Source organism: Haliaeetus leucocephalus, unplaced genomic scaffold (genome assembly GCF_000737465.1).
Source record: "Haliaeetus leucocephalus isolate CR32 unplaced genomic scaffold, Haliaeetus_leucocephalus-4.0 Scaffold0, whole genome shotgun sequence".
Lineage (NCBI taxonomy): Eukaryota > Metazoa > Chordata > Aves > Accipitriformes > Accipitridae > Haliaeetus > Haliaeetus leucocephalus.
In genome coordinates, this window is record NW_010972436.1 from 8,689,990 (window position 1) to 8,717,351 (window position 27,362).

General features: G+C 36.4%; 1 protein-coding gene across 1 annotated transcript in view; it reads left to right on the forward strand.

Annotated features, from left to right (window-relative positions):
• Positions 1–27,362, forward strand: part of MALRD1 (MAM and LDL receptor class A domain containing 1) — a 295,191-nt gene that overhangs the window by 90,385 nt on the left and 177,444 nt on the right. Inside the window, exons 21-24 of the mRNA XM_010562756.1 lie at positions 14,446–14,602; positions 18,124–18,234; positions 19,169–19,382; positions 24,763–25,010. Of these exons, the coding sequence (XP_010561058.1) occupies positions 14,446–14,602; positions 18,124–18,234; positions 19,169–19,382; positions 24,763–25,010 (730 nt within the window). The remainder of the gene's footprint in view (positions 1–14,445; positions 14,603–18,123; positions 18,235–19,168; positions 19,383–24,762; positions 25,011–27,362) is intronic.

Genomic DNA, 27,362 nt, shown 5'->3' on the forward strand with positions numbered 1-27,362 from the left:
ATTTGGGTACACCTGTTATTTGAAAACTTTATAGGCACTTAATTGATATGATAATTCATACCCAAATCTGTCATCAAAACTAATGAATCAAAACAAAAAAGGATGTGGAACTAAATTCTAAGCTCACATGATAATTATTACTGTGTAAATAGCTCCCTTGATAACCATATGTTTAACACATCTGTCTTGCCTTTGTGTCTGCTTTTCAGACAATCATTATCAGAATTTAGGAAAATTTAGGAAAAATTAAAAGCTTTAAGTGATATACTTAAGCCCAGCAGTTTCTTCAGCAGTCAAGAAATGTTTTAAACTTGAGATTCTAAGAGCTTCAAAATAGGTGAAAAAAATTATAAACCCACAGGAGACTGCTCATGAAACATTGGAAAGGAGAAAGCTGAATTTAACTACTTGAAGGCACTTCTTTTTTTCATACTGCATTTCACTTAGCTGATATAACTAAACCCCAAAAATATTTCTATTATATTACATGTACAAATCACCCTTGTTCTGTGCCATTAAGCCTGACAGAGAAGAGACAATAAAAGGAGCATCGAAATCTACGTTGAAATGCATTTTTCAGTATATGGTAAATATTATGTAGTCTCCAAAATAGTTAAGTCCAGTTAAGGAAGGGTTCAGAGACCTGATCAACTATGACCTGGAAAGTGCTGGGCAAGGAACGTTGAGACAGCCTTATATGCACAAAGCTTTATTTGGAGCACCCATAGCTGGATACATTCACTCTACAGGTAAGATTTTCTCTTCATAAAAAAACAAAGGAGATAGAGGTACAACTGTCTCCAGTGGCCAGACAGGGAAAGAAGCAACAAGGTGTTTCACAGATGAGGGTCCTCTCCAATACAGCATATTTCCCCCTGTAACTCTTTTTCCATAGCAGCTATATAGTTTTTTTCATCAGGACTGGACTGTCTCAGGATTTGTGAGGTGCAAGGGCATGAAACAACCCATATGAACAACAAAGGGAAAAATCATTGCTGCAGCAGCCTCCTAGTGCCTAGGTGGTAGGGTCCAAAGTTGGAAGTCAAAGGCAAACTGTAGAACTGCAAATGGGAGGATGAGAGGAGCCCAGGCCACTCCTCCAATCACTGCAGTAGCTGCCTTGAGCTACCCAAAAGACAGGTGGAGCTCTCCATCCTCCCGACACTCTTGGCACAGACAGCTACTTCCTTGACCATTGTAGGAGAGCTTTTTTGAAGTTGACTTGTCTTCCCACTAGCTTCATGCCAGTACTTCATTCTTCATTCCAGCCACCTTCTTGATTCAAGGAGTGCTTTATATCGAAAAGCAAACCTTTTAAAAGCCTTTTCCAATATTGGGATAGCTTTGTCCATGTGACGTTTAGATGTAGCCCTTGAGACACTTGTGTGCTATATGCAAATATCTCATTCAAACGCTAGAAGATGACTTCTTCACTTGCATGATCCTACATGTGTCTCAAAAGCACGCGTAGTCTCATATGGAAACAGTATCTTCTCTAGAGTGACTTGTGATACAGAAGTTACAGGAAGATGCTTAAGTTAGCTCAGCGAATATTTAGAAAACATATTCTCTTATAAAAGTGATTCAGCCAAATATTTTTCTAAAACCAGTAATTTAGCCTTTCTGTCTACCCAAGAAGATCAAAGTAATGCATTTGTATTTTTACATTTATTATATTTATATTACTACAAATAATTAAAGACTTGTTGAAAGTCTTGACTGGGTCATTTACAAAAAAATAAAAATGTCTTTGACAATTTATTCTATAATCCTTTTTTGTTAAATTAGGAATTTTTTAGAGAATAAGAATTCAGATAATCAAGGTTCAGAAAACAGGGTTTCCTCTGCAGTCTTTTTTGAACAAGGTGCAGCTTAGTATATGCTTGTTCTCTAAGTGGTTGTGAAATATGGACTAATTTGTGTTAGTGCTTCATTAAAGTATTAATAAAGCATTGCAGGTAATCAAACGCTTTACTGTGCATGCTAGTAAATATCCAGGGTGATGATAAGGCAAGAAACAAAACCATAGATGATTAGACATTTGATGCTAAGTAAAAAAGTAGTTATGGAGGAACTTTCTACAGTAGCATACAATTTTATACTAAGCTGTAATACAGAAAATTGCTAATTAAAACTAATGCCCATTGTGATTAGAAATTTTGATGGCTTTTTCACTTCAGGCTTGGTTATCTGGGAAGGAAACTCATTCCTCTTGTTTCCTTTTGCCTTCAACCTCACAGAATTTATGGAGTTATGACAATGCTAATGAGATGTGGCAGGTTCAGGTGAGCCATGGAAAGACCATGAATTAATCTCAGCTCTGTGTCAGTCAGAAGCCATCAGACGAAAATCTCCAATGGAGAAAATCCAGCTAACAGCCACTGACTGTTGTGTTATGATCAAAACATGGAATCTTTCATCTCTGATGCCGTTTGCTTTGTGTAGTGGTTTGTGTGCTGCAATACTTTTAAGTACCATTGGTAAATCTTGAGAGAGTTTGAACAGAGATTCTCTGAGAACAATGATGCTGACAGAACAGAGAAAAAAAAAAAGAAAAGGGGATTAGACTGGTTAATAACATACTAATCTGTGCTCCAACTATAAAGGTTTATTTGTTTGCAGTTAAGTTTATTAGGCTTTAGTATTCCATATCAGCTGTTCTGTTGGTTTAGCCTTCTGCTATTTGAAGGTAGCCTCAAACCAATGATACAGTTTCTCATCTTAAAGGACCCAGCACTTTCTGCAGTTCTAAAGACATACCTACAGCTCAGAGATTTAGAGATTTGCAAAATTTGCAGACAACCCATGCAGAAAGGAACAACTGTATTTACATGGGTGTGCAGTGATCATGTTTTGTCTGAGGAAAAACTATGGTTTTTTTAAACAGTTGTTGTGGCTTCCAAAATTGTTGTTCTGCTCAGCTAGTGAGAGAAGGAAAATTGGATTCAAAGTGCTTCATCAGATTAGTGGTTCATTAGCATTGTGCACTTTCCTCTGATTACAAACTGTGTGTCAGTGCTGCAGTTCAGGTGTGATTAGAGCTGATGTGGATACACCTGGTCCAGCCCTATTTTGGCTACCATTGGTTCTGATTGCCATAGTATGGGAGTGTGACACTTACCATGGTACATAAAATTTTCCCGGAGTGTGCCGTGGTTTAAGCCCAGCCAGCAACTAGGCACCACACAGCCGCTTGCTCACTCCTCCCCCTGTCCCTAGTGGGATGGGGAGGAGAATCAGAAAAAAGAAGCAAAATGCATGGGTTGAGATAAGAATGATTTAATAACTAAAGTAAAATAAAATGTAATACTACTACTACCACTAAAATATAATCATAATAATAATTGTAATTGGAAGGAATATAATAAAATAATAATTAAAAAAAAAAACACAAAAAAACCAAGAAAAAAACCAGGTGATGCACAATGCAATTGCTCACCACCTGCTGACCTATGCCTGAGTAGCTATCAGCCCCTCCTGGCCAACTCCCCCCCATTTATATACCGAGCATGGTGTTCTGTGGTATGGAATATCCCTTTGGCTAGTTCGGGTCAGCTGTCCTGGTCATGCTCCCTCCCAGCTTCTTGTACACCTGCTTGCTGGCACAGCATGGGAAACTGAAAAATCCTTAACTTAGGATAAGCGCAATCAGCAACAACTAAAACATCAGTGTGTTATCAACATTATTCTCACACTAAATCCAAAACACACTGTACCAGCTACTAAGAAGAAAATTATCCCAGCCAAAACCAGGACAGAGTGCTAAGCAAAGACTTGGGTGGTTACACCTCACTCATCTCTACTTTGCTGTGATTACACTATATCTCTAAAGTACTGGATTTATGTTCATGTGCACCAATTTTCCAGTCTGTTCTCCAGCCAAGTCTGCATACCCATTTGTATTCTTTTCCCCATAGCTGAATAATACTGCCATATGAATCTACAAGAAGTAATTAAGATTAGTTTGTAAAATTTCAGTTTCTCCTGTAAAGCCTTGTTCAGAATATACTCTGGACAGTTTATGTGTGCTTTCTGTTTTACATTTTTTTATCAAAACTCTTATAAAGGAGTCTTCTGCTTCTCTTGAACTTATAGCAAGAGATATATTAATTAACAGAGCAATGGAATTACCATAAGTCTTTTTTTCCCCTGTATTTCTTTAAAAACAAATCTCTAAGTTTTTTCACGTCATCAGAACCTCTACTTTGTAGAGGTACTCCCAAAGCAGCTTAAACGTGTTTAACATATATGGAATGATTTTTAAAGGACTGATGGACATTAATAAAAAGCTGTCTGCATTATTCCAACCAAAAGGATAAAAAAAGCTCCTGAGATGAAACATCTTCCTGAAGGCACAAATGAAGTCTCATTGCAATGCACCACAAGAAATGCTTAATACACCAATTCTATGTTTGTCATTTTATATGGATAGGTGTCTGAAGAGTTCAACCCATTTCACTACCATATATTTATGTTGGACTTGCTGTCTCATTCTGGTTAGGCTGTGCTGACTACTATTCTTTAAGCAGGAATTGCTTGAAGACACTGAAATTAATGGCAATGCTTTTAAATGAGCCTTTTAGATATGGAGAGTATAAATGATACCTGAGAGTACTATAGTTAGTTACACTTATGTAGAAGTGGAAGAAAAGTATAAGCTTTATGTGATGCTTTTACACTCCATATATCTATTCTCAATAGTATTATTTACTTTAGACAAATGTGCGTGTATACCTATTGATCTTGCTTGAGGACTTTATTCACGGTGAAGTGAAATACATAGCATTAAGCCTCGTAGGCTCCACAGCTGTCTCTAGGAAGATACTTATAGTACTCTTAAAGACAAAGGAAAATGAAAGGAAGGGGATACTTCAGCCTTGTAAAGAGCAGTTTATTTAGCATGTTACAGTGTATCTATCACAGGCTCTGATGGATATTGTGCTTCTATATGTGCAATTCTTGTGATTCTTGAGTTGAACAGGTGTAGATTTCATCAGAATAAAGACTTGCGGGCCTCTAGAGAAATAAGGTAACAATAAACAACAAAAACTTATTTAATTTTTATATATTTATAGAATTATTAATTCACATACTTTCATTCCCGCCCCCAATTTAAAAGCACTTTCTGACAATATGTAATATTTTCTCTTGTTACGCCCAGTAAAAAAAGTGAAGGTTACATGTGGTTGCAGTACAGTCTGAGAAGAATCCTACCATAATATTGTACATAACGTTTTGTGGTGGGTTGACCCAATCTCAGCCAGACCCAATACATGTTTCTTTACCCTCCTCTTGTCCCTTTAGGACTGGGACTGTAAGTTCAACTTTGAATATCAGGTGACTCCACCAGTGCTTATAAGAAATGAGCCACCTTCAGTAATGAAGTCTGGAGTCCTGTCAGACTTCAGGTTAATATTATCTTTTGACTTTGTCATAATCCATTTGTTAGCGCCTGCTTACATCATTAGTGGCAAAGTTCAGAGGAATGTGTGTGGAAAAATAATCTGGAAGTGCACACAGCCATCACAGTAATATAGATAATATACATTAGTACCACCTGAAGCAATATGTTGATTAAAAACTAAACACTAAAGACTGTACATTTAATATTTTTATAAGAGAAATTGCTGTACTGTGTGTTTAATGAAACTGAAGTAAAGGCAATAATTCTTTCTTAGGAAAAAAAAAGGTTTGGGGTTGAAAGTGCTGATAAAGTAATTCTAAATTTTGCACCATCCACTTGGGGAGCAAAAGTATTCATATTACTTGTGTGTCCAACTTAGATATGTAGTTGTGAAATACTAATTACTCTTAAGAATAAGCTAAGAGTCAGAAATTATTTGCAGGATGATGTTAAATAACTAATCCATTTCAAGTAATCTTAATTTAATCAAACCTAATTTTGTACGAAGAAAGAGAATGCACTGGAAGTATTTTTTAGCTCTGTATATTAGGATCCCAGAGTACAGGATTAGTATCATAATGAAAATCGATTAAATTGTGAAGAATTTAATCACTGTGTGTGGGTAAAACTTTACCAGCACATTTTCTGTCTGGAATTCATATCTATTGTGTAAAACAAGGCATCAAAGTTGTACTCAAAGCTTTATGTGGTACGCTTGTATCATGGTCAAGGCCAGCAAGTTTCTTTTGGAATTTTGACTCTGAAGAGCCTGACAATAAATATAATACACTTTGATTTAGTTCAAGAATTCCTTCTCATGTTTGCGGTGATTTTCTTTGGAAGACCTTTCTTATCTCAGTGTCCAATTACAGGTCTCTGTGTGGCTAGTGCTTTGGTGTGTTAAGCACCTTTGTTTCTGTTCAGTTGGAATTAAACATTGAAGCTCAATCCTGTATTTGTGTGCAGAAGCTTAGATGTTCACACTAGAAAAATTTGTCTCTAGCACTGTGCAAAGAACTAGGTCTGTTGGCATCCAGCAATTTACAGACAGTTGTCTGTAAACACAGCTGGAGTACGGCTTCTGCAATAGCAAATTGCTCTATTATATCCTTTCAGAAAGAAGTCTTGCAAAAATTTACATCTACTTTGTCATGGCATGACAATCATGGTACTTTTTTGATTCTGAGTTTATTATGCATTAATGTTAAATGTTAATGGAGATGGGAGGTTACTAGATAAAAAATATATTTCAAATCATGGTAAAAGAACTTACTCTTTTTGGAATTACCACTGTTTGAAATTAAATTTATCACATAATGCTGTAAATGAAGATCTGCATTCCTGACCACTGTTTGCTTCCAAGTCCTTCTTAATTTTTTTAAAATGTTTACAGAAATACTTAAATTTAATTGAAGAACAGCTGCCTTTTTTTTTCTCTTTCTAGTTATTAAATACAGATTTGAGTTACTGACTATTTAAAACCTATTAATAGTTAAGTGGTTAGAAGTGTTCTGTGGAGAACATCTTTCTCTGATACATAGTAGAATTAATTAGGTTATTGGAGTTCTTATTGTCCTTCAATATTACTGAAAATTACACATTTTATGACATTTTAATTTTGCATATAGATTCTTTTTCTGCAATTATATTCTCACAGCTGCAATCCTTTATTCAGGAAAGAACCCTATTGAAGCTAATTAATATGTTATGTGTAAGTCACTGCAAGACAGGGGCTGTAAAAGATCTGTTCATATGTTATGATCTATAATAGGCCATCTTATATTATGTACAGAAGGATAAGTAGTCAAACTATTTCTCATGCAGACACTGAGTGTCTAGCAAGTACAGATACAGAAGAAACAAGGTAATTCTTTCTCATTCTCCTTCTTTCTCCTCATAAAACTTCTTATGCTTCCTAGAGAAGTGTGCTCTGCCACATTTCCTTCAGATTCACAGTCATTATGCATTTTGAGTAAAACCTTGGCCGCTCTCCACAGACTACCCTCCCCTTCCTACAACATGTGTTGCCTTCTGGCTAAAATAATGGGCATAATGGGCAGGGCATCAAGTAGCTGTTACCCGAAGTATAAAGGAGGTGACAAATTTCTTCTTGAATGAGTGCTTGAGTAATAAGGTCTCTCTCACTTCTGAAGTATTTTAGCATCATTTTCTACAGGCAGATGCAGTGTTGAGGGAACTGTTAGGGTTTGCTTTTTTTTTATAGAAGGCTTACTCTTTCTGTATATTTCTATAATCCTTTCTGTAATATTTCTGTATTGCTTCTATCGACCTTCCAGCAGTTTCCCACCTTAAAGCCAAATTTCAAGTAAACAGTGGTATAGACACAATGTGTACGTGACTTCCCCATTTTACAGTTAATATATTGAAGTTACACTGGACTCTATATGGACACATGCAAAGATGAAGATTAAGCCTTCCTTGTATCTTTGCCTGTTTCCTTAGGAATACTGTAATAATAATGACTTTTGGATGCTTTATATTTCTATTGCAAGTTTTGTTGGCAATGCTAGAAAATATGAAATGTTAGCATCTTTTAAAAGATTTTTAATATAGATTTTTTTATTTTTAGACCTACTTAAATTTTTACCAGAAGTTTCGTATCATCTGGTTTCTGACATTATAAACAAGAAATAATAGGTATCAACATAAAACGAAGCTAGCATGATGGAATGGTAAAAGTATAGCAGTTTACAACCATCTTGTGTCAAATGTATAAGGTATTAAAATACCAATACTATACTCTGATGACATAGTACAAGAAAAAAATTATGCCAATATAAATCTTTTCTCATAAATGCAGTTGTTATGAAGAAAAAGGGGAGAATTTAACTCCCTCTTAGCTAATGAAACAATAATCTAAAAAATTTTCTCAGTAATCTTTTGATGAAATGTTTTCTCACTAGGAAATCCTAGTTAATCTAAAACTAAAATTCTCCTGTGAATACCTTAACTTTGGCAAAACTTTTGTCAGCTGGTTTCCTATGCTCTTGGAGGAAAGCGAATAGAGAAGAGACTGATATCCCCCAGCCCCACTATTCTGATAAAGGATGCATAGGATGTGGTAGATGGAAACTGCCACTGCCTTGTCCAATTCAAACCATCAACGTGAGCTCTGATGGCCCGCATTTCCCTGATATCTCTAGTATCCCCCAGTCCTTCCCCTTTGGTCAAGAGAATGCTTCTTTTAGATGTCAACTAGTGCCCTACTGGTTTTTTGACCACTAGTTTTGGGTTTCTCTCTGTACAGAAATCCATCTGGACTAATAGCAGGTCACTGATGTGGCGGATCCTGGACAGGTGGTGTTGGGGAGCTGAAGAATAATGCTTTAAATGCATAATAGGTCCAACATGTCTATGGGGTTCTGATTTGCTATATAGATGCTGCACAGTGTTTATGGACATATATAACCAGGAAAAATAGAAAGGAATGTGGAGCTACTGCTTTTTGAATTTCAGATTTTACTGTGGTGAGCTAATCATTGGGATGCTTATCCCTCTAAGGAAAATGAAATTTCCCTCTCTGGTTTGCCTGTTTTAATTGTTTGGTTTTGTCATTATTGCTGAAATTTGGAAGGAAATCAGAACTCTCTAATGAAATGGAGTTCTTTGTTTTCTAATCAGATTTAGTTTTCACTCTGAATGAAAAATAAAGAGTATAAGGTATTTTATAAGTCCATCTAAGTGCTTAATCAAGGATTCTCAAAAAATTTGCAGAAGACACATAGATGAAGTAACACTTTAAAAACAGAGATGTCCAACAATTAATTAAATCAGAGCTTGAACTTCCTGTATGGGAAAATTAAGCTGGTTAGTTTTTGATCCACTTAAAGACATTAGAACAATAGACAGTTACTACTGTGAAATGAGTAATTCACAGTATAAGACTTGATAACACTACCATATTTAAGCTGGGCCTAATTTTTTGGTTAAGTCTCCAACTTTTTTTTAGCACACCAAATCTTTCCCTCAATACTAATTCCCATTTAGTATATTCAGTTCCCTGTGTTCTTCTGAATGCTTTGAAGGGTTCTTTTCTGTATGCCCATTCTTTGCTAACTACATTTAAAAAGATACTTGAAATATTAAGTTATTAACAAAGTCAAGAATGGAAATGTAGCCCAGTTGCTTCTATTGAATTTTTTATATCCATTAAAGTGTTGTGAATTTCCCTCTGAAATTAATTAGGATTATTGCACTGGCACAGGAATATCTCTATATAGGGAATGCTTATAGTACAGAGGTAAAATTAATTATTTTCAAAGGGTAAATATAAAGATTTTAATGACACATACTGTAGCTGCCAACTATGAGGTTTTCCATGGAATAATTTTCCAAATAAGCCTGAGGTCTTGCAGCTACTGGCAGGGGAGCCTGTATGTATTCTGCTGAATTTCAGCACTTACATAAGATCTACACTGAAAGCCAGATTTATTCACTCTTATATGTGTTGAACAATACCTTGGTTTACACTTGTTACCATCAACTTCTTGAGGTCTTATTTGGGGAAAAAAAAGAAAAAAAGAAGGAGAGTACTTTTATGGAATAGGAAAAAAAGGAATTTAAGGAGATGGTCAGATGATTAAATTGCACCGTGAAGAAACTACTACTTTGGCTGAAGATGATTTAAAGAACAAAGATGATGGGTGAGGAGAGCAACTTCTGAGCAGAGTAAGAGAGACTGATAATTTAGGTTTATGGAAAGTTTTGGAATACCTTGTGACTGTATATTACTTACTGGTTTAAAATACATGTAGGCCAGCTAAGAAGTCTTTTACTTTAAAAGTCACAGCTTGACAAACTAAACAGACGATTGCATGTATGTTAACTGGTTCTGTTACAAAAGATGCATGCATAGAAGATGCAGGTCCTCTAGTATGTAAACTATATGCAGAGTGATTACTTATTACTTTTTTTCAAACTCTTCCCCCTGTAGAATGTGTATCTCCCTGTAAATTCTACACAGGTTGCTACACAAGACAGCTTAAAGCATTCAAGACAGGGAGATTGCTTTGCTCTGTGAGCAAACATGGTGCAAGTTAATGTCAGCTACAGACACTAGAAGAAAGCTTTCCTTTTAAACATCATGGATAGGTCACAAATATATCAGTCTTGTAGATCTAAGTGTAAAAATTTCCATGATAGGAGTGAAGGTGAACAAGGATGCTCTACATACACTTATCCAGCGCCTTCTGAGCCTTCCATTTTCCCTTACTTTCCCACACAACCTTAATATTCTTGTAATAACATACTGCCACCATGTTTAATGGCTAGCACTCCATGAAGTGTATCATACAGGGGACTTTCATCTGGTTCACTAGTTTTAAATGTAACATAGCAAACACTGAAACAAGGGCGAAAAAATTGCAATGACGCCGGCCTTCTTAGGATGCACTATGGGACCAGTAGTATCTAGGCAGAGATGCGATTTTGGTCTGCCTTCAGGACCAAGACATATCTGACAGAACACGCCAAATAAGAGATGGATGTTTGAATTTCATCACAGTACTGATTGTACCCTACCACTGTTTTCAAACTAATCTCACTGAGAGGCCTGGGCGTAATACTGAATACTCTGGGAAGTATGAGGGCTGTGCGTGCTATTGCTTTTCAGGGCTCTTTATCATTCTGCTTCTTACAGCCCTCTTGAATGCTATTGTAAATACAGTGCTGACACTCTTGGATCACTGAAGGCATGAGTTCCCAGCAGCAGAGTACATGCTGAATTTTCACACATTTTTGCAGACCTTAAGAGAACTGGATATTCTTTTACCTCCAGGCAAGACTCTGGTAGAATATTCAACACCAAGGAAAAAAAAGAATCCAAAAATTGTTACATTGAAATAACAGCTTTCTTCAGCAGAAAGGAGGGAAATAAATGAATGTTCCAAATGCAGACTTGCTTGAAAGATCTGTAACTATGTAGTTTTCAAGTTTTCAATTATCACTTATATTACAAGCTGTTTATTAGAAGCTGTTTTAACAAAAGTGCTTTATTACTTTTTAGTTTGAGATTTTTTTTACCTAATTGCCCTAAGGCTTGCATACGTATTACTCTATTTTGTGCTTATTTTCTGCAATAGTTCACTTTCAAATATTTATGCTACTGTGTCAAGGATGGTGTAAATGCATGCACTAATTATAAAGATGTCTGAATTGCCAGGATACAGTGATAAAAGAAAAGCTTCAGTGACACTTCTCTCATCTGCTTCTGAATAAAAAAAAAAAAAAAAAGATTGTGGAGAAGATCCAGATTTCCCCAGATCATTACTCTTCCCCCTAGAATCTCACTGGACTGACTTTGGTCCCTGTTGACTTTATCAGCAGTTCTCAGTGATTTCACCTGTAATATGTCTGACCTACACCAAATGAAGGTCTGCCCCAACATATTGTTCCTGCTTCAAAAATATCTACTTCTATGTGGCTTAGAAAGAGAAAAATTTACTGTAAACTACTGGGCATTTCTTTTATAAGAAAGGAAGATTATAATTCTGCTGAGTAGTTATTTCTCTTTTATGGGTGGCAGTAGAAATGTTAACTCTGATCATGACCATTAGTTTCTTGCATGTATTTGATTTCTACCTAAAGCCATGTGCATATGCAACTTAGCCCCCACACTACTGATTTTTTTCTGTAAAAGTCTTCATTTTTCAATTATGAATCATATGCACTTCATGTTCTCCAATGAACTTAAGAAACAATCTGCAAAATGTTATCTTTTCCTGCACAAGTACTTCATTTTACAGGATCTTTTAATACTTAATTTTAAATAAAACAAATGTATTAATAGTTTAGACCTGACAATCACCTTTCCTAGCTAAAGAAAAATTAAGGGCATAACTCACTTCTGTGCCTTTTGACATTTGCAGATATTTTACCTACAAATCCTTACCGATATCTACAAATACAATGATTCTTTCATTCTTGCATGCTGGATAAGGTTCTGGGAAACCTCTGAGAAGTGTGTAATGATTACAGGGTTGAACTGTGGCTGATTAACTAGTGAAAGTGCTCCCCCCACTTCTGACCCATGGAAGCGTTAGAATTGCACTTTGCCCTGCTGAAGGAAATAGCCTGGTATTTCTGTACCAAAATGTTTTATGACTATCAGAATTGTCTCTTACTTTCATCTACCAAAATATTTTCTGCAGTTTCCCTGGGCTATAGCAGTTGCTTTTTTAATCCTTTTTTTTTTCCTGGTGTGACATCAGGGGAGACAGAAGCAGTACTCTGCCTAACAGGCAATGAAACAGCCACTGATTTGCAAGGATTTTTGAAGGGCTGTTTTGTGTCAGTGGCTGTTATTATGTTTTAATTTTCCTATGAAGCTAAAATTTAATGGCCTTAAACATCAAGAAAGAGAAAGAGATGGAAAATTATTTTCATTTGAATATAGCCTTAAGATCAACCACAGATTACAGGAAAGATAAGGAGATACTCTATGAAATTCTTTGCCTGGGCAAAAGGAAGATCAGACTATTTGCAGTTTATCAGTCTGTCACAGGTCGTATTAGAAAAAACTTACTGCATACGTGACTCTAAGGATGAGTGAATTAATTGAAAAACTTCAGATCCTCAGAGGAAATTGCTGTGTGAGTACAGAGATAAAATTTGCCTGTTTCTAGCCTACTTTATATTACGTACTATAGTAGATAGCATGTGCTGTTCCTGAAGTGACAGAATATATGGTGGAATTCAGTCTCTCCTTGACCTCCAGAGTATGTGACAGGCCTTAATTAATACATGTTAAAGTATTTTGTGATTATTGAGTGTAAATTATTCTATACAGTAAATGTAATCTATTAGTTTTGTTGTAACTTTGCAGTGATAAACCTGTATGTCATAAATTCAAACTTATTTTATGACACAGATCAGTACATGTTGAGTACAACATAGGCATTGCAATCTGAGGTAAATTGTGTCTAAATAGTGAAGATTTTTAAAAAAATTTATAAGGTGTTTTAAAGAAACAATTTTCTTACAAGATTTTAAAGAAACTTTACTAGATTATTGAAAAAGTAGCTTTCATCATATGTAATACTGCAAAGGGTGCATCAACCTGAGTTCTTACCACAGGCACCAAAGTCTTTTCGTCCTTTAGACTGCTCTAAGTATAAAAGCTTAGAGAGGGCTGCTGGAAAAAAAAAAAAAAAAGACAAAAAAAAGTTCTTGAATCTGTACCATTGAAGCCCTGACTCTTCCCGTTTGGCAGGTCTTTCAGCCAGTGATCACACTGTGGGCACCCAGTGTTTCTCTCGGCAGTGCTTGCTGGGCATGGTCACTGCCTTCTCACAGTTGCAGTGATGCAACGTTAGGAAGCGGTTGCTCAGAGCTTAGCCAAACAGGAAAACTGAAAAGCAAGGAAAGCCGAATATCAGGACCTTTTTAAAAATGTAGGTCCCATCATCAGGGTTGTAAGCCCTTGTTGGAAAGGTTCTTTCTTTGGAGAAGCACTGAGCATGTAACAGCTCCACTACAGAGAACAGAATCTTATCTTTGGTCAACAACTGCTTTTTATTTTGTAAAGCAAGGTTTTTATGAGCCAAGTCTTAGATACCCAAAACACTAAGACTGTGCTTCTGGTCTCTCTGTACACTTAAGAGTCTGATGCTTACTGCAAAGCCAGCCAGACTCATCTTTCCCAGCAGCTTGGGAGAAAGAATCTCACCCAGTATCCTGGATTTTCTTCACTTCAAGCCAGGATCAAACCCTCTGATTTCCCTGAGGAAAGTGGGGGGGGGGGAACCCAGAGGCCCTCCAGCCTTCATCTATACGACCCTGTGGGTAAAGGCTGACTTCAGCTCTGTATTTTGTTTTGCTGATCTCTGATAGAAAAATGTTAGCTGCCTTTTCAAGGGCTTTTTGGGATTCTGGCTACACCCTGATAAACTAGAAGGCATCCAGATACCCACGCAGAAGATGGTATATCTGTATAAGGAAATACTACCATTTTAACTTTAACTAGAACTTGACTATGATTAAATGTTTTGTTTTAATAAAGAAAAACCTTTTTCTCTGAACAGGTGTACTGCAGAAGGCTGGTATCTGTTTGCAGACAGCTCAAATGGAGAATTTGGTCACATAGCTGACATTGCTACCCCAGTCATCTCCCTTACAGGACCCAAATGCAAAATCATATTCTGGAACTACATGAATGGTTCAACAATAGGTTCTCTGGAGGTACATAGATGTTCTTGTTTGGGGTGGGTTTGGTTTTTTTTTTTGGGGGGGGGGTTGTTTGTTTGTTTTTTTTCTGCCCAAAATTGCTCTGAGAATATTCATGTCTTGTCATTTATATTCATTAAAGCTTAGGCTGCTCTTAAAGGAAAAAGAACAATTACTAACACTCCACTGCTCTCATTATGTTACGATATGAAGGAAGCATCAGCTAGAGTAAGCTGGGGAAAATGTAACTTTCTACAACAATCATAAATTATGACCTTTATAGACATACTGTAGCTGGAAATTCCATACAAGAAAAAGCCTCGTACTGCACAATACCCTTTGACACTGATAAGCATCAGTAGATATGTGGACATTGAGGTCTTTGACTGAATGTGGGAGCATGAAAAAAAGAAGTACTTGTATTAAAATCTGCTGTAAAATTTTGTAGAAACAGCTTATTCCTCAGAAAGTTTAACATATATCCTTCAGAGTTTAATTATACTAACGTTAGCACCATTGAACTATTCCTAGGACATAACAGTAATGAACTTTCTTACCCATACACTTTTCTTCACTCCAGTTAAAATAAAAGCACTTCTTTAAAGGAAATGTAACTCGTTCAGCAGCTTGTAGATGGAATGAGTCACTGCAAAGTGAATGAACAAAAGACCAACATTGTTCTCAACAATTTTTTTGCTACACATCTGAGTAACTACAATGGGATTTCCCATGAATGTTACACAATAACTACAGCATCAGAAATGGATTGAAAAAAGTACTCAGGATAAGTTACCTAGTCACCTGCACACTCACTATCAAATTAGGTGTGGCCAGTGCATGTGGATTTAATTGTACAAATAAGTTCTCACTAGCTCGGTTACTCTGAATAACAAATTATAATGAAAAGTTAGCAGAATTCAACTGTTTTGAAGATTAAATTAAAATGCATGTTGACATTAGAAATTAAATCTGAGATGTGTCCTTCACTCCATGCATGTGACTGTTAGATGTACAGAGGAAGCATGCTTTGTGTTTTCTTGATTTTTTTCTTAAACGATTTTTTAAAATATTGCTGAATTTCTCCCAAGCAAGTAAAGTTCTTGCTAGGCTGCTTGGCAAGTAGTCAAATTTTAATTCATCAGAGTTAGTGGGAAATCAGAGTATAAAGACTTTTTTTCTCAGTTTTAAGACTCATGACAGATAAATTTGCTTCGAGATTTCTTTTCATTCACTCTGGAGTCCAGGGCTTCTTTACAGTGTAGGAACCCATGTTAGTTGGAATCAGTCCACAGAGAGTTTTGTAGAACTTAACAGCAAATTCTATGGAGCCATGACCAGTATTACCACTACAAAAGGCAAATATATAGACTTTTTTTTTTTCCCTCAGTTTCAACACAGGAGACTACAATTTCCCTCTATTCCCCCCTACCCTCCATAACTTAATTGATTTTAAGATGTACCAAAGGAAAATCACAAAACCTTTGCATTTTAAACAATGTAAATTATTACCTGGTTTCAAATGCTTAATTAAGTGATTAATAATGAATGGAAGAATAACTCAGAATATAAAATTATTTAGGTAATTTCTTATTATTTTCTTCTAAAGGTTCTAAGTATTATATGAATGTGAATCTTTTCTGTGCTTAAAAATCAATAAAGGCCTTTTAACCATCTCTTCTCCCAAAGCTACCACATTTTTACTTAATTCACAAGTTTGGATTTTTGCATGTTAGTCTGCATCCATGCTGTCAATGTCATGTATGACACGCTGAAGACTTTCCTGCTGTTTGCATGAATGGCTGTCTTCCTATGTTTCTGTGACTTTCTTAAACATTAATTATCTGTCACCTTATTGTGCAACCTAGGTTTAAATATTTGTTGGAACCATTTTTGTCTGGTTTTTGCCCTCTGACTTGGCATGGTTAACTCTACCAAAGCATTAGATGTGCTTCTTCAATAACTTGCAATGTAATTGAAAAGCATAGGACTTCAAAGTGCATTAGGGTACAGGGAAGCCTTGGATTTTAATAGCACATAAATTTATGGCCATATTTAACTTTAAAATTATAACCTTTAGCATGATACGATAGAATATATGAATTTCTGATTAAGGATTTGGTTTTATAATTTAGTAAGTAATTTACAGTGCATGTAAAAACATTTGTGTATGTGTCTGTATAGTCACACACATGTATATTCATATAATTATATAGTTTGTATTTGAGTGTAAGAAAAACCTTTTCTTATTCAGCACCTTTTATTCTCTCAAATAATATCTGTAATCCCCTTTTCTCTCCAATTTTTTTTTTCCCCCTTAAAATTCATGTCTTCTGCAGGTAGCTGTTCTTGTCTATAAAGTCAGGTGTCACTTTGTTTTTCTATTCAATTTAATATATTACATCTGTTTCTTTTGCTCCCCTGGAATGGAAGGTCTTCAGTGTGAGGATGTGCTGTTTGCTTGGAAGAACTTACCTGTTATGCAATATCATATACACTTACGGGACTGCATAAATTTTCAAAAGCCCTTTATTTTCATTAAGATGAAAAATGCCTGGGATGCCCTAAGAAGATTACACATGGTAGCAATAAATCCTTGAGAGCAGAAGTGATTCAGGCAAGTAGCGAACTGATGTTTAGCTCTGTGAGTACTGGCTGGAGACACAGCTTCACACAGTTCATCAAACACCCATCTTGTTATTGTCAACTCAGTTGAATTTGGATGCCTAAGAGGCTGGAGCAAAGCATATTTAGGACTTTGTACTCATGTCAAAAAGGGTCAGCTTTCCCCAAGTCAATGACTGTTTGCAGAGGTAAGGGTGTTTATGAGTCTTCCATTGCCAAACAGATGAAATTTGGTCTTTAGAAGAAAAGAACAAGTTTTTATTTGTAGAAGAAAAAAAACATTTCATAAGAATCAGGACAAGAAAGTCTATCACAGAATTGAGCAATCTAATGGATGCATGAATATTTTTTTCAGCAACTCTTACTGTTAATGCTGTTTCCATGTTTTACAAATGGATCCCGATCCATTAATGAGCAATTTTTATTTGCAGCTAGCCACTCTGGATAAATTAATGGGATAAATTAGACCAGATAAGACTCTGGACTGAGTATGTTTATGAGGATATCAGAAAATCTTAAAGCATTATTTTCTTAGAATAGCCATTTACACTGGCAAATCCTTTTGTTGTCAGATAGGACTTTAGGAAAAGGTTCTTCACTGAGAGGGTGGTCAGCCACTGGAACAGGTAGTCATAGCACCAAACCTGTCAGAGTTGAAGGAGCATCTGGACGACGCTCTTAGTCATATGGTTTAGTTTTAGGTAGTCCTGCGAGGAGCAGGGAGTTGGACTCGGTGATCCTTTTGGGTCCCTTCCAACTCCAGATATTCTATGATTCTATGACTCTATGATATTTAGTGGTGGTATAGAGATAAGTTGTACAAGATACTCTTGAACTCTTATATACACTTAAGGGACCTAAAGTGAGCTGGTAATGGAAAGATTTTTTGTGACCTAAAATTATTTCCTTTTTAGGTACTCTGTAAAACCAGTAATAGGACTTCTAAACTGTGGACTCAAAGTGGCAGTCAAGGTCCCCAGTGGAACAGAGCAGAAGTGTTCTTAGGAATTCGTTCAAATTTTCAGGTGTGTACTTCTATATTATGTGCTTCCTAGACTGCTGGTTTTAGGTACTTTTACAGTATGCGTTCTTTACCTCCTCATTTCCATTTTTGCCCTGTACATATACTGTACCTTCTCTTCTGAATAACAAAAGTCATCTTTTTGGCTGTCTGATTGGTTATCTGAGCTGGATGCAAGTTTCTGGAGATTTCTCACTCCCCTTCAGTCTCAGACTATCCATTTTTAAGACAAAGAATCCCTTCAATCCTTGAATCCAACTCAGGTTAAATTATTCCACTTCCTTCTCCTTAGTGTTTAGTACTTTTACATCTGGTTTTTTTGAAAAAGAATCTTGAGCATGATGTTGAGCTTTGATGATCTTGATGATCTTTGATGATCTTGAGCTTTGAAATATGAGCAGATTCCTAAGCCTCTTAGAGATACTTAGTCATGGGTATGCCATGCTTAGTTGCATTCTTATAAAAAAACCAAAACAGACAGAGCCAGGAACATATTTAAAAATGTGTTACATTCCCTGGTACTTCTGTCTTGGTGGGCTTTTAATGAAACTAGCATTCTTTTTACATTCATGGGAATAACTGATGAATGACTCGGACTAGTCTTTTCCGTGTTTACTTTGCAGAAGTAGGTGGAACCCTTGCTATTAATTCAGGACGAGTGGGGACTAGTATCTGTTTGTGTTGCTCATTTTCTTTCTTTCTTTTTTTTTTGGTGCTTGGTTGATGTTAGAAGATGGTCCTTCAGTAATTATAGTGACAGATCTGTACAAGCAGTAGTACAAACTTTCACAGGACTGTGCTTTGACAGCAAGAATTGACTACTTCATATTTCCAGATTTGCAAGGACCATCATAGTCTGTGTGCTATTCATGTTGCATGTATAAGCTTTTATATATCTTAACAGTGTCTTACCGTAATAGCTCTGCAATTTTTATTAGGTTGTTTTCAGGGCAAAACATGGTGTCAGTTACATGGGAGATGTGGCAATGGATGATATTACCTTTGAAGATTGTTCCCCTTTGGTCATCCCAGGCAGACCTTGCACATCGGAGGAATTCACATGTGCCAACAAGTATTGCATCCCAAAGGATAGTCTGTGTGATTTTGTAAATGACTGTGCAGATAACTCAGATGAGAGCCCTGCTATTTGCAGTAAGTATGATAGATTTTTTTAATATAATTATCATAAATAACTGTCCCTGCTGTGAATTGTTATTACTTCAATACCTTTGGCAGCTCATCAGCTAAGAAAGCAAACAAGAAAGTAATAATTTAATTCTATCCCTTAGCTTTTAAGGATTTTTAAATTACTGTTATTTAATTTGAAATCATATGATAGCAAATTAAAAAAAGCTGTTAGTGAATTTCTTAAAATAATTCAGAAAGCAGCTGTCTTTAAAACCAGAATAAAAATCTGCTTTCTATATGAAAAGAATGTATTAAACCTGAAAAAAATACCTCAAGCATAATACCTTTGGGATATGAGGGACCTATCTCCTTTGATATTTCAAGGATTGTCAGGTCTCTTAGCAAATCATTTAAATCCGAATACTGTACAATTTTGGTTTTACAAGACTTATCAAGAAACATCATCTGTAGTATCGCATTCAAAGAATGATGTTTCATATCAAATGGGTTCTCCTCTGGAGAAATGGTTCACAATATATAGCACTAAGACTTTATTTTTTCTAGTACAATTGTGGGAAATGCTCACACAATCAAATCTGCATTGTTTGGTACTGTGTGAATAGTTGCCTCATTTTTATTGAGATTATGAATACAGTTTATCAAATTCTTAGTGAATACAATTCTATGAAGCAAAAGTATGCTGATAGCCTATTAAGTTAAGGTACATGGCAAAGGGACCATGTTTTGCAAATTATTTTCATACTATTAAACTGCTCATTGATTTCCAAACCAGGAATAGCATGTCATTAAGCTACATGGGGACCTATTCAGATCTTCTGCAACTAAAAATGAGGAGTATATCAAGCTGGAATTACTCTGTTGAAAAAGATTCTCATATTTTGGCTTTTATTTTCTGAAATAGTTAAAAGCTCTTTACCCACTACTTTTCTGAGTTTTCTGGATTGTCTGTATTTCTCATGAAGCACCATCAGCCAAGTAAAGACAGAAGCATTAGGGGCAAGATGGTTCAAGCAGACTGATAGGATTTAGTTTGGCAACTCTCTAAAATAAGTATTTCATTCTGATTCCCCATTGGTAAAGAGATGAACTGAAACAGTCCCACAAAGAAAATGCTTTCCTGTAAAGGGCTTTTTTTACTTATTGTTTTTAAGTTTAAAAAAAAAAAGTAAAAAATTATTAAAAAAATAAATAAGAAAAGAACTTTCCTGACTGCTTTTTAAGAGGAAGCTTTACAATGAAGTATTATGGAGCCTTAAGAGCACAGGGGTCACTACTGGGGTGAAACTTCTATATCAGCATGGATTTTGCCTCGCATAAAAGATTAATCCCATTTCATAGTGTCTAATTGTGCTATAAAATGCTTAGTGACCAATTATGACTTTCTTTGTTAGGTCTGGGAGTGCTTTATTTAATAGCATTTTCAGTAATACTGTCAGGATTAATTTTTGCTTTCCTTTTTTTCCTTTTATTTTTTCAGTTTTGAAAAAGGTATGGTGCTTTAAATTTTTACTGTGTGCTGGAGAATTTGGGGTTTCTTTTATTGGTGCTGCCTCTGCCATAGAAATACATAATATAGCACTTGCTGAAAATATACTTAACAGAAAAATGCTAGTTCCGTTTTCCCAGCTTTTTCATGAAGCAGGCTGCCTCCAAAGAGAACATAATGCTAGGAAACACGTATTTCCACTCTTTGCGAAGTTTTTTTTCCATTCCTTGCAGCCATCAGAGAAGCTGTTTCCTCACTGCTGAACCATAGAACGGTAGCTTGAAAACCTCAAACTCAGAAGCCTGGGGAAAACTTTAGTAGGGCAAAGTGTGATAGATCAAAGCACAGGAAACAAGAAATGGGCAGTTTTGCCCAGGCATGGCAATTGTGTTTAAAAGACATGAAAACTGTGCAGCTCCAAAGTACCTTTTAGCAGTAGGCCTTCCAGGATCGCTAGCTCTAACTGTGGGTGTGGTTTGCTATGTGCACAGAGTCATCATATCTTAGTTAATGAAATCTTTCACACCTTGTTGAAAGAAACTAGTCCCTAATCTCTCCTGAAACTTCAGAATGTTAATAGGACTTTATCACAGGATGATACTCACCCAGCCTAATTAGCAATGTCTAGACAAAGCCAGTGCTGCTGAGATATAAGCTATGCCTCATAAAGCTGTTAAATTACTATGGAGAGATCTGTGTCTTGGTCTTGTTTGCTTTGTAGAGGGCTCTTTTTAGCTAGTTGCACGACGTCAGTGCCATAAAATAAGTCAAGTATACATTTTAACAGATATACTGATTAATCAAATGTTTAGAAATTATTCCATTAGATACTGAATGAGTGATCCATGCTCGTAGTTTTCTTTAAGCAAATCACTAGTACAATTTTCTTACTACAAGTATATGAGAACAAAATAAACCACAACAGTGCTGGAGAGGTAGTGGCTGGTAGCGCTCCTTCAACCTTGTTCAGAAACTGCTGAGGTTCGCCTTATGCTGCTTGAGGTTAGCAGTGTATCAGAAGAAGGTCCCTGAGGCAGCTCTGGTTAGATTGAGTTGAGTATGCCTCCTTGAGGTAGAAATGGTGTTTTATGAGATCTAGTAAATTAATTTTTGTAAAATGCTGTGGGGCAGTAGTGTTTTTCCAGTCTGAAATATGGATTAGTGCCAGTGCAGGTGGCTGTACTTGGTAGATGTTTGGTTTTGTCTGAGCTTGATTAATGTTTGGTTTAGCTCATCAGTGTGCTTCTGAAGCAAATCTCTCAGTTATTCCTATTTATTGCAATCTGGTTTGCATTGTAGAGCGTGCTCAAGCATATGAACTAGGCTTCTTTCATTAGAAAATGGAAAGATGGGCTCCAGGAGGGCATCAAATGTATTCTAACCACTAGTGGTCATTCAGACCACAGGACCGGTCTATGCCCCCTCAGTCATCTTTCCTCTGCCACCCCCTTAAAAGTCATCAGGTCGTCAGGATCAGGTGTTTTGCTCTACAGATCTGCTCCTATAGCTCTGTATTCTTGTTCATCTAGGCATAGCTGATGGGAATAATATGACTTAAAATAGTTTAAATTTTGCTCCATTTAATTACTTAGTTTATTACGAAAAGATTCATTAGATCTTTTGTGATCAGTATAATACAATTCACATACCTACTGTTAAGTGTTTTTCTTAAATTATTAAGTTCTTATCCAGTAGACTAATTCAGCTCCACAGACAAAAGGATTAGCTTTGCTTCTGTACTTCATTACCAAGAAGAGTTCATAGAATCATAGACTGGTTTGGGTTGGGAGGGACCTTAAAGATCACCTAGTTCCACCCCCCTGCCATAAGCAGGGACACCTTCCATTAGACCAGGTTGCTCAAAGCCCCATCCAACCTGGCCTTGAACACTTCCAGGGATGGGGCATCCACAACCTCTCTGGGCAACCTGTTCCAGTGCCTCACTACCCTCATGGTGAAGTTCTTCATAGAAGTGTCTACTACCAAAGATTTAATACACAAGTGCAGAGTCATCTTCTGTAACTTGAGTTTCTACGCAGGCTACCTAAGTTCCCTTTTTCATCAGTGGAGTGACCCACTTCCAGGCTGAAGTTTTTGTAATTTAAAATTGGTTGTTTGAGTCAGATTGGATAAATTGTCTTATAGATATAAGTCTTTTTCTTTGTTGACTATAGAGATCCTACAAGGACATCTAAATTTAGATTAGGTAACATGCAATAATTAGGAGGGATGTTCACTGCTCATGCCTTAAGGTCTTGATTCTTGAAAACAGGCCTTTAAAATAAAATGGTCAGTTGCAAGCACAAATTTTCTTGACTTAAGATGGAATTTGTAAGTAACTGAAGGAATTTCTTTAACTAGGATCCTGAAATATCAAGTAACTAAATGATCATATGGTAAAAGATGAGGAGTGACAAATTTTATGGGCAGTTACATTCAGTTGAGGTAAACTACAATCTGTGTTTTGCATAAATGATAATTGTATCATTTATAAACATCAGATTTGGGGTCTTTTTAATTGTCATTTCACATGGCATCATATTTGCAGACGAAGGTAGAAGACAGTGAAGCTATTTTTGCTAAATAGTCCATATTTTTAAGGAAAAGTTTCTAGCTTCTTTTTCACCCTTATGACCTCCACAAAGAAAAATACAAGGAACAAATCTTTCATCTGATTTCAGCCTGCAATTTTAGAGGTAGCTGTCTGTACTGTTTTGGTCCATGTGTAGGCTCCATGAATTTTAGCTCCTTGGCCTCATTACTGAGGCTTCTGACCAGCTGCCAATTAAATAAAGCTACTTTTAAGCAGCTGAACTTTATCAGACCCCAGAAGAGGCTCAGGTTCTGTTTACGTTTTATGAGAGCTTTTGTCATTTCTTATATTGTCAGACCAAATGATCCATACAGTTTCCAAATTTATCTTCAAAGCACTTTCCTTTCCAGCAATAACAGTAAGAATATTCAGGGCACAGTCAAAAGTCTCTTGAAGGCTCTGCTGAAATTCCAGCTTATTTCAGCAAGTTTAGTGTTACTTGGTAATCATTATAATGAAGTTATAGACGCATAGAAGAAAAAATATACACAGCTTAAACTTCTGGAGTGGTGCAATTGACTTAACCTTAATTTACGTGGACAGTTGACTCAACATGTTGGCTATTTTGACATTCAGGACTGGAAAATCGGTAAAGACCATGCATGTTGTTTCATATAAAAATCAACCAAAATTATGACAGCTTTCTCTTTTTCTAGACATTAAATACAATTTAAGGAGAAATGTAAATAATCATCTATGTTTGTATATTGGCTAAGAAAATACATGTGTGAACTCTTCTGGAAACATGCAAAAGTAAACTAACTATGGGCGTGATTCAGCTCAAAGTTAGCACACCTACCTTTCTGTTTTACCTACATGTGTCTGTATGGAGGCTGTTTCTTTGTGGGGCTCAATACATTCATTCGGCTGGGTTTCTGTTCCCTAAATATAGGCATTTGTTATCATTTTCACCTGACTTTAACATGTTCCTCCAAAAAAAGGCTAATTTTCTGCAGGTGTCTTGGATGCCCTATGGAGGGCACCAATTGACCTCTGCCTGTAAGGCCCTAAAGAGCTATTCAGCTTGACATAAAATAGATTGCTATATTTGGTTACTGTTATACCAAGGACTTCTGACTATAATAATGAGAGCACAGAGACCTACCTCATATATATGCAGTTTTATCCTATTATTATATCCTAGAACATTAAAAATGCTCTGTTTAATAAGAAACATGGATATTACTTTTTTATATCGAAGCTTTTTTTTTAATGGATTTGAGTACTACATTGCAGTACATGTACCTAGTTAACAACTTGAAAAAAAAAAAATCTCTTTTCATGTGTGTGTAAATGTCTTTCAGGTACATCTATTGGGCATTGCAACTTTGAGTTTGATCTTTGTGAATGGAAGCAAGATGAAAACGATGATTTTGACTGGAACCTCAGAACTAGCAGTACTACAAAAATGGGCACTGGACCAGCTACTGATCATACATTGCAAGAGCCATCTGGGCATTATATTTTTATAAAGAGTTCATTTCTTCAGCTACCAGGACAGAAAGCTAGAATTTCTAGTCCTGTCCTAAGCAGAAGGAATAAAAACTGCAAGGTATGTGGGGGTGTGGTACTAGCAGGAATGCAGAATTTGATTTCTGGATTGCACCAAGATAATACTCCTAAAATAAATAAATATGATCACTGAAATATTTCTTGAGAAAAAACAAGCATGATGTAGAAGAGTCAGGGCGCAATCTTATTTCCCTGAAATTATAACGTGTATCTTGTTGTGGGAGAAGAATGAGTTCTGTAAGTAAATAAGTACTCTGGGAGATTCAGATAAAGTTGACAGCGAATGCAGTGTCTGATTTAGAATAAGTCTTATGCGACACTCACCCTAAGTAGCATACAACTATGTAATGGTTTGTGTTTTTATAGAGAAAATGTGTATAAATACAGTAACAATTGCCCTGGAAAGATTACAACTGCAAACAGAGGGAAGCATGACAGAATGCTTTGTCACTGGCTCTCCTCTAGAGAATGGAGAAAAATCAGCCTTTATTTTCCAAAACACTACAGCACATTGTAGTGAGTTGAGCTTGATCATTTCTTTGCAAACCTGGATTTAAAAGTTTTCTAGCTTTGATATATCTTTTATATATACTTTTTAATAAAATAGTAACTTGTAGTTTCATAAGACATCTTTCAGGACACATCTATCAGAATCTGCTGCAGGAACAACATGCTGAAAAGGTGAATTTTCCAGAAAGTTGAACTATGCACTACTTTGAAATGGTATTTTTCCAAATTTTCATAGTCTTTAAGTGTCAAGGCAAAAATGAGTGGTATCTCTGTGTCTAATATCAGTGTCAAACACAAAATGGAAGTTTAAACATTGATGGCTGCCAGTAATTCTATTTACTGATAAAACTGGTCATAATTTAAAAACAGTAGTTAGAAATAGAGCTAAAGAAATATCTATATATATATTATTTACCTGGAGAGGAATAGTGTGCATAAATGGAGCTGCTGTGGGAGGGGAAGTGGTACTTTTAGCCTTTGGAAAATTAGCAAAGAAAGTTTATAAAGACTTTAGAAAATTAGCAAGGCAGGAATGACTTAACATTTTCAGGGTAAATTTGGGAATGGATTTCCAGAATTGAAGAAGTGAAGAAGAATTTTTTCTGGAAGTAAAAAAAAAAAAAAAAAAAGACCTGCTGTCACACCCCAAAGTTGGAGCAACTCAGGTTCATGGATTTCCTTTGTCAGAATTAAGGTGAAACGACACCAGGGGAGTTCAAACAACAATCAACACTTATTCAATCTAGCTAACTTTGTCCAAGTACACATGAACTTATTAATATGAACCTTGCAACATGTCATTAAGCCGCTGTTTGAGAAGAGGAGGGAAGTATAGGAAAATGAAATGGAAAAAGGAACATGAAACTGTGTCAGAAGGAGAGCCCTCCCATTGAGTCACGAGGTTCAGAGCAGACCCCCTTGCTTTCTGGACTCCTTCTCAAAGAGGAGCTCAGGGGTGGCTAGATCCACTCCTAGTCTCAGACTTGGTCAATGGTTTATGTTTCAAAGGATGAGGTGTAGGGACTGTGGAGAAGAGAGAAGGAAAAGAGGGAGAGAGAGAATGAGAGAAAGAAAGAAAGAAAGAAAGAAAGAAAGAGAGAAGAGAAGGGTTTCACCAGTCCTGGGTCCAGCGTTGGTCCAGCCAGTGTAGAGATCCAGTTCCAGAGGGCATGCGCTGAGAACTCGTTCTCCCTTCTTTTATAGTGCGTTAGTCGGTGGTCTCGACACACGCAGTCCCATTCCCGGGGTTCTCTGGAATTAGTTGGTGAGCTTTGGGGAGTTGCCCCTCTTTCCCTGCTGGCATGACTGCTTAAGATAGAAGCACAGTCCCATCCTCCGTGGGGCCCCCTCCTCCAGGCGCATATGCTGTGCTCCTTCTCCTGGTCACTTAAGATAAGGAATTGCAGCTTTGGAGAAGAGTGGTCCCACCCTCCGTGGGGCCCTCTCCTCCGGCCACATTGTCCTGTTCACAAAACTCCAGCATTTTTACAGAGGCCATTTTCTCCACCAAAGTTCTTTAACGAATGTTTGAGACATTGACTATAATTTGTCAGACCATCACACCTCATGAAGACAAAAACGATGTATTAGTATATGAAGTTATTTCAACATTTGATTTGAGCAATGAATTAATCTCTCAGATAGTTAACTAAGACCCAGAACTTCATCCTAACAGATCAGACAGTCCCTAAGACTGTTTTACTCCATTCTGTGAGTTATTAGAGTTGACAGGAAGTGTGAAAAAATGTAAAGTTGTCTAAGTCATATGCCAGCCTAGAATCTAGGGTAAAGAATTTTGGAACTATTGTGAGTAAAAAGAACATTCAAGCTATTATTTTGCTAATTATTTTGCTATTAACATACGAAGATCTGTTTAACTTGG